Source organism: Triticum aestivum, chromosome 1D, assembly GCF_018294505.1.
Source record: "Triticum aestivum cultivar Chinese Spring chromosome 1D, IWGSC CS RefSeq v2.1, whole genome shotgun sequence".
In the NCBI taxonomy this organism is placed as follows: domain Eukaryota; kingdom Viridiplantae; phylum Streptophyta; class Magnoliopsida; order Poales; family Poaceae; genus Triticum; species Triticum aestivum.
In genome coordinates, this window is record NC_057796.1 from 385078586 (window position 1) to 385091016 (window position 12431).

At 53.8% G+C, this 12431-nt stretch overlaps 1 protein-coding gene across 1 annotated transcript in view; it reads left to right on the plus strand.

Moving 5' to 3' along the window:
* Positions 1–5587, plus strand: part of LOC123170476 (respiratory burst oxidase homolog protein B) — a 7803-nt gene extending 2216 nt beyond the window's left edge. The window contains exons 3-10 of the mRNA XM_044588345.1: positions 659–707; positions 1361–1474; positions 1561–2475; positions 2831–3048; positions 3133–3235; positions 3347–3426; positions 4510–5015; positions 5190–5587. Coding sequence (XP_044444280.1) covers positions 659–707; positions 1361–1474; positions 1561–2475; positions 2831–3048; positions 3133–3235; positions 3347–3426; positions 4510–5015; positions 5190–5299 — 2095 coding nt within the window. The 3' untranslated portion in view covers positions 5300–5587. The remainder of the gene's footprint in view (positions 1–658; positions 708–1360; positions 1475–1560; positions 2476–2830; positions 3049–3132; positions 3236–3346; positions 3427–4509; positions 5016–5189) is intronic.
* Positions 5588–12431: the final 6844 nt, after the last annotated feature.

The following is a 12431-nucleotide window of genomic DNA, read 5'->3' on the forward strand; positions in this document are numbered from 1 at the left end:
GATATAGTATAACTCACGTATTTTGTTCGTCAATTTGATGGTCAAACGTAGACCTTAGACTAGTCATAGTGTTGAATAACTTAAACCAGTAACATACATACTTTACTAGTCTATGTGACTACTTTCATAGTGGGTTATATATATGCTTGATAATATAAAGACCTTCGTTCATTATTTGTGAAGCATTTTTCAATGTGAAGCATTTTATGATGGTAACATACTTATGTTACTTCATTTGCCTGTTCCATCTTTAATTACTTATCGTGTCATCTTTTTACCTATATAGCATGCATGCTATTCTATATTGGTTGTAATAACGCTTGAGATTATGAGGCGAAGGAAGTATTTTGTTACTCCCACTATGAGTATGATAAGTACTTAAGTAATACTAGTACTCCCTCCGTTTCTAAATATAAGTCTTTCTAGAGATTTCATATGAACTACATACAGATGTATATAGACGTAGTTTAGAGTCTAGATTCACTCATTTTACTCTGTATGTAGTCTATATTAAAATCTCTACAAAAACTTATATTAAACGGAGGGAGTATGAGAAAGAAGGGAGCATTGTAGCATTTATTTAACCAAAACCACTTAATTTAGCTCTCTTAGTAAACCAACAAGTTACGAATCACGACTATGATTACGTAACCAACAGGGTGGACAAGAACGACGACGGGAGAATTAGCGAGGACGAGGTCAAACAGGTAAATTTTCACTACTCTTTCAGTGGTTCATTCAAGCGTTCTATTTTTGCCGGTTGTGCCTTTTTGTTTTTATGTTTCGCTTTTGTTTGTGTATCTGAGATGAGTTTCATAGTTTATTAATACCTTAATTAATAAAATGGTTGTGTGCATTGCTTGATGCAGAGGCCAAAGGTAATCCTCTTTTTTCAAAAATAAATAGATTATCAAATGTCTCCTCATTCTCCAAAAATAGCAAACGGAGGGTGTGTGTTCTGTGATTTTCAACGATGGACGTGTTGAACAATACTCGCTCGACCAGATTGCCATTTCACATCTGCACATAGGTGTCATCAACGTACCAGCACGACATGCTTGTAAGCATGTTCTCGTGACCGATTTTGATCCTTTTCCCACAAGTTCTGACGTACTACTCCTTCAGTTCACTAATGTAAAACGTTTTAGACATTTCCGACAAGACCAAAAACAGTTTAAAAAGACATTTCTGAAACGTCTTACATCACTGAAAAGAGGGAGTACTGACCAACCCAACGAGCCTTGTTTGGTTCATGTCTTTCACATCCAATTGCGTACTATCTTGTTGTCTTAGTTTTCTTAACATGAGCAAATTGCTGGAACATTGACTTTTTGGGGGCTTATTCTGGTTTGCTCTGCAGATCATCACGTTGAGCGTATCGGCGAACAAGCTAACGATGGTCCCGCGACAGTGCGAGGAGTATGCACGTCTCATCATGGAGGCGTTGGACCCCGACGAACTCGGCTACATCGAGGTAAAACAACGGCCTTATTTGCCATGCAAGATTGGTTTGTGTTACTGACGGTGATGCATAGAATTAATGGTGATACTGGTTTGCAGCTGTACAACCTGAAGATGCTGCTACTGGAGGCGCCGAGCGAGTCGACAACCAACAGCCACAAGCTCAGCAAGCTGCTGAGCCAGCGTCTCCGCCCAACGACGGATCCCAGTCCTGTCCGACGGTGGTACAAGCGTGCCAAGTGCTCCTTGGAGGACAACTGGCGGCGCTGTTGGGTAATGCTTCTGTGGCTCTCCATTTGCGTGGGCCTCTTCGCCTGGAAGTTCATGCAATACCGCCATCACGCCGTATTCGGGGTGATGGGCTACTGCGTGTGTGTGGCCAAGGGCGGGGCCGAGACGCTCAAGTTCAACATGGCGCTCACCCTCCTCCCCGTGTGCCGCAACACCATCACTTGGCTCCGGAGCCACACCACCGCGGGACGAATCGTGCCCTTCAACGACAACCTCAAATTCCACATGGCGATCGCCGTTGGGATCACTGTCGGCGCCGGGCTACACGTCATCTCTCACCTGGCATGCGACTTCCCCCGGCTGCTGCACGCCATGGACGACGAGTACGAGCCCATGAAGCCATTCTTCGGCGACGCCAAGCCGCCCAACTACTGGTGGTTCGTGAGGGGGACAGAGGGGTGGACGGGGCTAGTGATGATGGCACTCATGGCCGTCGCCTTTACGTTCGCCACGGCACCGCTCCGCAAGGGGAAGCTCCGCCTTCCAAAGCTCAAGAAGCTCGAGAGCCTCGACAGCAACCACGAGCCTAGGGAGCTCACCCGCTTCGCCAGGCTCGTCAACGCCTCGTGTAGCCGCCTCACTTGGTTGGTCAACGCCTTGCTCAACCGCTTCACTGGGTACAACGTCTTCTGGTACACACACCACCTCCTCCTCGCCGTTTACGCGCTGCTCATCGTCCATGGACACTTTCTCTACCTCAACAAGAAGTGGCAAAAGAAGTCGGTAAGTATGAGGGTATTTGTTATGCATCTTACTACTTCTAGGACAAAGTAGTATTGAGTCATCTCTGTTCGTGGTCGTTGAGTACATAAGAACTTCAGAAGTATAGTAATACTTCCATGTGAGTTTATTAGTCCCTGTCATATTTTGTGTCAAAATTTGATTAGCAAAATATTAATGCATGTTATAAAAATCATATTTTTGGACTCGGTATTTGAATGTAGTGTTGAATGATATTATCTTTGCCAAATCGATGACCTACATAATAAAATCATATGCATATGCTATGCACCCAACTAGAGGTTGAACTATTAATTATTAACTCAATATATGTCTATGCTTGTGCTACTAAGTGCAGACGTGGATGTACCTGGCGGTGCCGATGACCGTGTACGCATGCGAGCGGCTGACGAGGACGCTGCGATCGCGCGTGAGGTCGGTGAAAAAAGTCAGGGTGGCCGTGCATCCGCACCCGGCGACCCTGCTGTCGCTGCACTTGTCCAAGCCGCAGGGGTTTAGGTACAAGAGCGGGCAGTACATCTACGTCAAGTGCCCCGACGTCTCGCCATTCCAGTGGTACGTATGTACGCTGCAGCAGGCGGGCACGCTTAGTTTAACCAGTGACCGGCCAATCCGTCTGATCAATGAACGTCCGTGCAGGCACCCGTTCTCCATCACGTCGGCGCCAGGGGACGACTACGTCAGCGTCCACATCAAAACGCTCGGCAACTGGACCAACCAGCTCAGGAACGCCTTCTTAAAGGTACGTGCGTGCTTCTACATACCAATGCGATTAGTCGCGTTGATCTCCTCGTCAGCCTCTAAGTCAAGCTTGTTCATCATATAAAAAGAAGTTACTATGTACGAATCGCAGGTTTGCCCAACACCGACAGAGGGGACGACCGAGATTCTTCGGGCGGAGTACAACCGTGACAACGCCGTGTCCAACCCGAGGTACTATTTCCTGTGCTTGTGAAATAGTTTCCTGAAAATTCGCCCTGGTGTTTTCATTTTGTTGGCGCAATAAGCCATGTCCCCGCCATGGTGAACGGCGTCAGGCGCGCCAGGTCCGGTCCGTGGCCGCGTCAAGCTTGTGTCTGGGCATGGTCCGACTATTGTACAAGTATAGTCCGACTTGTGTATGGCATGTTTGCGTGCGTGTGTGTGTGTGCATCCGACACGCAGATGTAGGGTTAGGCTATTGGCGAGCGTGGAGAGTTGGGCGCGTCGATCTGTTGCGGGCTCGCCGCGGCCCGGGCGTGTGTGTGCGCATCGTGGGCGCGGCTAGAGCGGGCCGGATCGAGTGCGTGAGTGGGTTAAGACGTGGGGTATGTGCCGTGGCGTGCCCCTGGGTATAAGAGTTCTCCCGTGTCCGTTGTAACAGTGTGGCCTGAGTTTGTGCTCGAGGAAGAAGTCGTTCGTGCGGCAGGCGTTCGTGCGCCGGAAATTCGCTGTGTCCATCGTGTCCTCTCTTCCTTCCTTCTCCTCCTTCGGTCTGTAGAGAGAGAGAGAGAGAAAGGTACAGCTACGGCGAGCTAGGGTTCGTGCGTGGACTCCAACACATTTCGGTTCATGTGATTATGGATCACAACCGATTTGATGTGCCATCCCCTGGAGTGGTCCAACCCAGCCAGACTAGTGTCGAAAAATGCATGCAAATGCCATTACTAATAGCACATCAATAAATTTTCGATCTTTAGACAATTCTTCAGCACTTTGAGCTTCATGAAGGGATTGAAGACTCCATTGCTTCCAAACTCATCATTGACTCGTGCTATTTTGCTAAGTCGCCCTCTGTGATGCATTCTTGCATGAATAAAATCTACTACTCACTCCGTTCCAAAATAAGTGTCTTAATTTTATACCAACTCTAACAAAGTTGTATTAAGTTTAAGACACTCATTTTAAGACGGAGGGAGTATATGTTATCCCTAAGTTTCCCTTAATTATGTGATCTATGGTCATGTGAATTTATCCCGGTCAATCAATATTACAAGCTTAATTACCGAAAGTAACCATGTGCTTGCTGTGCTGCAGCCTCCCGAAGGTGCTGATCGACGGGCCATACGGGGCGCCGGCGCAGGACTACAAGGAGTACGACATCGTGCTACTGGTGGGACTCGGCATCGGTGCAACGCCTATGATCTCGATCATCAAGGACATCATCACCAACGCGAGGCGGCTCGACGGGGACGTTGAGTCCGGCAACGGCAACGGCGGCGGCGCGAGCCTGTTCCGGACCTGTCGAGCCTACTTCTACTGGGTCACCCGGGAGCAGGGCTCCCTGGAGTGGTTCCGTGGGGTCATGGACGAGGTGGCCGAGGCCGACGAGAAGCGCATCATCGAGCTCCACAACCACTGCACCAGCGTCCACCAGAAGGGCGACGCCCGGTCGGCGCTCATCGCCATGCTCCAGTCCCTCCACTACGCCAAGAACGGCGTCGACGTCGTCTCCGGCAGCCGCGTCATGTCCCACTTCGGCCGGCCGGACTGGGCCCAAGTCTACCAACGCATCGCCGACGAGAATAAGCAAAAACGCGTCGGTCAGTACCATTGCGAAACCAACTATACACTACTTCATTTTTTGCGATACTACTGCTATACATCATATTCAGCCACCGTACCTTGTAGCACCACACGCTTTTGTGTGGATAGCATTGTTCTACTTTTCTGAACTGACACTAATTAACTCTGTGTTTCTCGGATGGATATCACAGGAGTGTTCTATTGTGGCGAGCCGGTGCTCACGAACGAGCTGCGCGGGCTTGCAAAGTATTTCTCAAGAAAATCAAGCACAAAATTCGTGTTCCACAGCGAGAATTTCTAGTTTTGCAAGACATCCAGCCAGAAGAGGGTTCTCCTTTTATTTTTCCTGGCAGAAAAAAAGAGAGAGAAGAGGTTTCTCCTTTTGCAGAACCCGTGTTAATTTAGCTCCTAGATTAATAACGTTGTGGCTTCCCGTACTGTGTGCCCGGAGTAGGGGAGATCGTGGACGCCAGCGGCGGCGTGCGGGAGAGAGCCGTGCCTCCGGGGGCGCGGAAGACCAACGCAACCAACGCCTCTCTGTTTTGCCAACGAAATCATTTTCATTTATAGTACGTATTATTTATTAAAAGAAAACACGCCAAACGTTTCCTCGTCTTCGTCTTCCTCCACCGATCCGCCACCCACCCAATTCGATTCGCGACTCGCAAGAACCTCCTTCCTCTCCCCGTCGACCACCTTCGCCGACGCCTCGCCCTCGCCTCGCCTCGCCGCCGTTATTTGCTCGCGCGCCTCCGGCGGCCGCCCGCTTGCATGCCATCTCCTCCCCTCCCTCCTCGAAAAAGCCGACTTTTTTCTTCCCCGAATTCCGGTTCCGGCGATCCTTTGCCGCCGTCGCGTCGCCCCCCATTGTTTATCTTCGATCCCCGACGTCTTTTTTTTTAGAACGAAGACGCACGGACGCGTCCGGCTTTAAATTAATAAAGCCACAACGGCAGCGTGAAACAAGTCATAACACAACCCCACAGGCCTATCCGGCCAGCGCCAAAGGATCATCGGAAGTTCTATGCGCAGCTCAACCAAACCAAAGAAAGACATTACAGGGCATAGCCCGTACAGAGCACGCAGGCTCGTCAAGCAACAAAAGGGACCATGGACATCACCATAGTCAAGGCTCCCTAGCCATCACATAGACTTGCAGCAAACGTTGTTGAGCGGTGTTGGTCAACTCAGTATCCCTGCGCCTCCCCAACGGACTCCACTGCTGCAATGGAAGGTTACATTTGAAGAGGATGTTAGCCGGATGTGAAGGGAAGCAACCCTCAATAGTAAATTTGTTTCTAGAAAGCCATATAGACCAGAGAAGTGCCCCGACACATCTCCACATCACCCGTTTAGCACTCCCGTGTATCGTATCTAAAAGGTGAGTAAGCTCTGCGGCCGATCTGGGATCCCACTGAACACCAGCCGCCGCCCGGACCGCGCTCCAAGCAAATCTAGCAAGGGGACATCTGAAGAACGCATGGCTGGCGTCCTCAGGCTCCCCACACAACGCGCAGGGGCCAGTGGCCGGCCCATTGCGTTTGGCCACATTTAAGGAAGTCGGCAACTTATCGCGAAACAATTGCCACATGAAGAGTTTGATCTTCAAGGGCAACTGCGCTTTCCATAGCCCCGCGAGCGCCTGCTGTGCCGTCCCTCGACACAGCGTACGGTACAGAGAGTTAACCGAGAACTTGCCCGAACTGGTAAGCGCCCAGCTGACCGTATCTGGTTCGTCCTGAAGGGTGATCGGGTTAATAAGGTGCATCAGGGCCAAGAGGTTGGACTGCTCTAACCCGTTTAGTTCTCGTTTGAAATAGATCACGGGAGGACTAGCCGCGAGCGCAGCCGCCACCGTGATGCATGGATCGACGGCCAGCTCGTACAAATCCCGGAATTCCATCCATAAAGGTTGGGCTCCCAGCCACCTATCCGTCCAGAAACGGGTCGAGCGTCCGTTCCCAATCGAAAAATTCGCCCCCATGGCGAACGCCGGTTTAACCAACTGCAAATCATTCCAGAAGGGGGAGCCCCGTGCCCGCCCATCGAAAAAGTTTCCGCCTGGGAAGTACTTGGCCTTGAGGAGATCAACCCAGAGGCCTGAAGCACCTTGAGTGATTTTCCAAATCCACTTACACATCAAGGCGATGTTTAAGAGTCTGGAATTGGTGATCCCGAGGCCCCCCAAGGCCTTGGGCCGACACACCGAGGCCCATTTAACCATATGATATTTACGGTTTGGGCCGGTTCCTTCCCAAAAGAACTTGGCTCGGGGCGTGTCGAGCTTCGCATGCACCCCTTCTGCGAGAAGAAACAAACCCATGGCGAACATTGGCAAGGAAGACAGACTTGAATTCGTAAGAATGAGTCTAGCCGCCTTGGAGAGGAATTTCCCTCGCCAGGGGCACACCCTCCCGCGCACCTTGCCGCACAGCGGATCCCAATCCTCTATCGTGGGTCGTTTGATATCAATCGGGAGCCCGAGGTACGTAAAGGGAAATTTGCCAACTTTGCAATTAAACCAATCCGCTATACGTCTACCCTCGTCCGGCTCCACCCCCATCGCCATCAACTCACACTTGTGAAAGTTGATTTTGAGACCGGACATGAGCTCGAAGCTAATGAGAATCGCCTTGACCGAGGCTATACTCTGGAGGTCCGGGCGAAACATCAAAAGTGTATCATCTGCGTATTGCAGATGGGTCACTCCCCCTGGAATGAGATGGCCTACCAGCCCTTGGATATGGCCAGCCGCCGCTGCTTTTGATAGCATAGCAGACATCGCATCAACAACAAAGTTGAACAGAAGCGGCGACATCGGGTCACCCTGCCTAAGGCCGCGTTTGTTCCTAAAGAAATGCCCTATTTCTCCGTTCGCCGACACTGCAGTTTGGCCACCCGAGACCAATTGCAAGATGAGATGAACCCACACCGCGGAGAAACCACGACCCAGGAGCACTTGGCGCAGGAAATCCCAATTAACCCGGTCATACGCCTTCTCGAAGTCCAGCTTCAACAGAACGGCTGGTTCCTTTGTGCGTTTAAGCTCGTGGACGATTTCCTGGAGAGCGAGCGGACCCTCCAGGATATTACGCCCACGGATAAACGCAGATTGGTTACGCTGGATCGAGCGGTGGGCAATCGGACCTAATCGCGTTGCGCACGCTTTGGCGCAGATCTTAAAAGGCACATTAATCAACGCAATCGGGCGATACTGTCTGATGTTGTCAGCCCCCTGAACCTTCGGAATAAGCGAGAGCACTCCAAAGTTAAGGCGGGAAATATCTACCTGACCCCGCATGAAACCGTTACATATCGCGAATATCGGCTCTCTAAGGGTGGGCCAAAATCGCTTAAACATAGCAACCGGCCATCCGTCCGGCACCGGTGCTGTGTCCGCTTTCATCCCCATGAGAGCGGCGTCGATTTCTTCGGGGGTAAACGCGAGCCCCAACTCGTCGTTCTCCGTTTCTAGCACGCGTTGGGGTCCCTCCCACACGTCCTCACGGAGGCCCGCTCCCTGGGCCTCACTAGTTCCCATCAGGTTGATGTAGAACTCGTAAATGTGTCGCGAAATGTCTTCTTGGTGCAGCAGGAGCCCCTGCTCCGATTGCAGCCTTAGTATAGCGCATTTACGGCGCCGACCGTTGGCGTATGCTTGGAAATACTTGGTGTTGGCGTCACCCTTAAGTGTCCATTTGAGCCCACTACGCCGCCGCCAGTATTCCTCCTCGGCGCGAAGTATGGCCTCGACCTGCCCCTCAAGAGCGTATCGATGAGCCCACTCCTGCTCCGAGAAGACACGAGCATCAGCTTGCGCATCGATCTTGGCAATCTCTGCCGTGATCAGCGTTCTGTGCTCCTTGTCCATCCTCCCTAGGTTGGCGCCCCACCCCTTGAGGCTCGCTCTCAGTCGCCCCCCGACAGCATTCCAAAATTCCATCGGGCCACGTTGGGGTCCGACCTGCTGCACGCACGCGAGCCATTTCTCCTTGAAGAGCGACTCGAAGCCTGGTACTTCAAACCAGGCCGTTTCAAAGAAAAACCGCGGGCTGCGATGCATCCTATCCTCCCCCGAGGAGTAGACTAGCGGAACGTGGTCTGATCCAATCCGTGTCTCCGCGACCAGCGTACACAAAGGATAGCCCATTTCCCACTCCGGCGACATGAAGACCCTGTCAAGCACCGAACGAACCGGGGCAAGCTGCTTATTAGTCCAAGTAAAGCGTGCTCCTGTTCTGGCCACTTCCCTAAGTGCCATGGCAGCAATTGCCGCGTTGAACATGGCCACCCTCGGCCAGTTAATGATGCCATTATTCTTGTCCGCTCCGGACCTAATTAGGTTGAAATCCCCTCCCACGAGGACCGGGAGTGCCGCGGCCGTCACCGAAGTGACTTTTTGTTGGAGTTCTCCCAAGAACTCCGCCGATCTGGAATGATCGGCTGGTCCATAGACCTGAATGACTACTAACTCGCGAAGCGAAGCACGAATGCGGAAATGAGCAGCTAAGAAAAAAGAGCCCCTATCCCAGTTGATAATGTCATACACATCGCGGCTTAGACCCATCAACATGCCCCCCGAGCGTCCTACCGCGGGAGTAAAGTGCCACTCAAAACGTTCTAATGGGTCTATCGAAAGCAGCTCATGAAAGTGGAAATCCATCTTAATCGTTTCTTGCAAACCTACGATGTCCACGTCCTCTTTGCGCATGTACTCTTTGAGGAGGGTGCGCCGACCCAAGTGGCCAAAGCCACGGATATTCCAAAACAGCGCTCGCATCTAAATGACACGGTTGCGGAGCCGTACACCCCTTGAGGTGACCGCTTTCGCGCCTCACCTTGCCCCTGCAAGGCGAGGGAGCAGGGGCAACCCCTGTTGCCTGTCCCTCCTCCTCGGGCACAGAAAGAACCGCGCCGACCCCTCCCTCGGGGCCGTCCGTCCTCTGTTCGGCACGCGCTGCAGCAGCAGCCGCGAGCGCGGCCTGCGCCAACTCCTTAGCGCGCACCAGAGAAATCAGCTCTCGATGACCACCCACACACGCGGGATCGACACCACTTGCATCTAACACCTCCATCAAATGCTCATCCGAAAAAGAATCGAGCACCGTAAAACGGGGGGGTGGATTACCTGAAATTTCCATATTCTTCTGGGCCTGGAGGAGTTGCGCCCGCTGCAAGGAAGGCATGTTGCCCTTGGCGCCCTTGGAGCGCGAGCTCGTGCGCATCGGCACCGCCGCCACCGTCTTGGTACGCTTGGCCTTGGAGCTCCGCGCCATCAAGGAGGCCTCCTGCAGCAGCGGATCCACGGCCGGAGGAGCCGTCGGGGCCGCCAACGCCATGACCGACTGCCTTGGGGTGGGGGGGCACCAAGAGGATCCATCGCGCGTATCGCCTCCGCGCTGACCTTGCGCACAGCCGTCTTCTTCATCATCTTCACTGAGCCACTTAGGGAGTTGCCGCGTCCGCCCGAAGCCGGCGACCCGCCTGGAATCATGCGCGAAGGGCTGGGAGAGAGGGCGATCGGCGAGCGCACACCGCCCACTCCTGCTGGTCCCAACGGGGCCGCAACCCTGGGTGGAGAGGACACCGACCCCAGGTTGGACCCGTACTGGTTGGGCACCGAAAGCACCATCTCAGCCGTGCCCATCTCAGCACCAGCGCGAGGCACCTCCACCCCCTCCGCTGGCGCCGCCGCGCCTGCCGTAGAGATCCCCAGTTTGTCCCAAGCAGCCGTATCAATTGAATCGTCCTCCTCCATACTCGCCTCTGGCTCCGCATCCTTGTCCTTGTCCTTGGTCCTGTCTTTGTCTTCGTCACCCGGGTCCCCTCCTCTGGGTGGGTGGGGCGGGGGGAGAGCAGGGGCCTCTGGGCGCAGGGGAGCAAGCTCCGGCTCGAGCTTAACATTGTACCCAGCCCCGTTGAACCAGATCTGCACAGACCCCCGCAGCTTGGCCGGCGCCCGACACGCGAAGAGCATGCGCACCGGACCCGCACGGATCAGGGACAGCTCGTCCACCACCAGCGGGCGCCCGATCATCGTCGTCGCCGCCATCAGCCTCTCCACCTGACGCTGCTTCGGCGGGATACCCCAGAGCTTCACCCACACCTCCGGCATCGACAACGCCTTGGGCTCCGCGAGAGCAGCGTCCCGGATATCGGCCGTGATGTTGTGGATGGAGAGGAAGAGCTTTCCACTGCACGTCGCCATCCTCAGCATGGCCGGATCGGGAAAAGCCACCGAGAAGGAGTCCGCGTCAAAAGGGGTGACCATCCAATCCCACTCGCCCTCGAAAAGATGCGTGAGCTCCTTCTCCAGAATCTCCTTGGACAGAATCCCCGGCCCTGCCGAGACCAGCGCCGCGTTGGCCCCCAGCGAGCCCTCCGACGCCGCGTCCGTCTCCTCGGGGTATTGAAGGCAGAAAAAGCCCCCGCCCGCGAACGCGTGCCCCATGGATTGGAGCATCAAGGGCTTGCCGCGCGAGGGGCAGTAGGCCGAGGCATGTCCCTCTTGGCTGCAGATGACGCAGAGTTGCTTGAAAGCGCACTCGTTTTGGAAGTGCCCCGTGCGCCCACAGCGAAAGCACTCCGGCCCCTCCTCCACTTCGACCGGAATCGGTTCCGCCGCCGTGCCCTTGGAAGAAGAAGGCTTCGACTGCTGCCTCATCGCTGGCTTGTGCTTCTTCAGCTTCTGTTTGGCGTAGGGGTCTCCAACGCGATCGCCTCCGGGCGGCAGGAGCGACTTCTTGCGCTTGAGCTCCAGCCCCTTTCTCTTGTGCTCCTCCTTCTTCTCCTTTTTCCGCTCCTGCTCCTTGAGCCACCATGGGGGAGGCGGCCCCCAGCCGCCGTCGCCGCCACCTCTCTCGTCTTCGTCTCATCCGTCGCTCCGCCACCTCTCTCGTCTTCTACAAGTTCTCTCATCAGATCAATCTTGAAGATGCACGGCTTCAACTTCCCGGCCCGGACGGGACCCTACAAATCACTTGGGTCGCCGCCCGGCGCCAGCACACGACGTCTTGCGGTTGCGGTTGCGGGGACGGGACCGGTAATCCAGCCTGTGCGTGCGACGATCGATCGTCTCTCGTCTCGTCTCGTCTCGTCTCAACTGCTACACGCAGAGTGTTAGGCCGAATGCTCTGCTCCTCCCGACCCCGACCCGACCCATGCGTTTGAGCTGCTCCACGCCCGCCGGCGCCGTGGCATCCTGCATGCACCACATACGCGACTATTTCTTGTGCCTGTGAAATAGTTTTTATTGATCTTATTAAATCAATCAGACAACCAGATACGACTAGGCAGGTGCGTACCCGCACCTGCGTGTCCCTGTGAATTTCCGCCCTATGTGATGCATCCTTGTGTGAATAAAATCTACTATCTGTTATCCTTAGTTGCCCTTGCTTACAAACTTCTACTTACTCCTTAACCAACTAAACGTT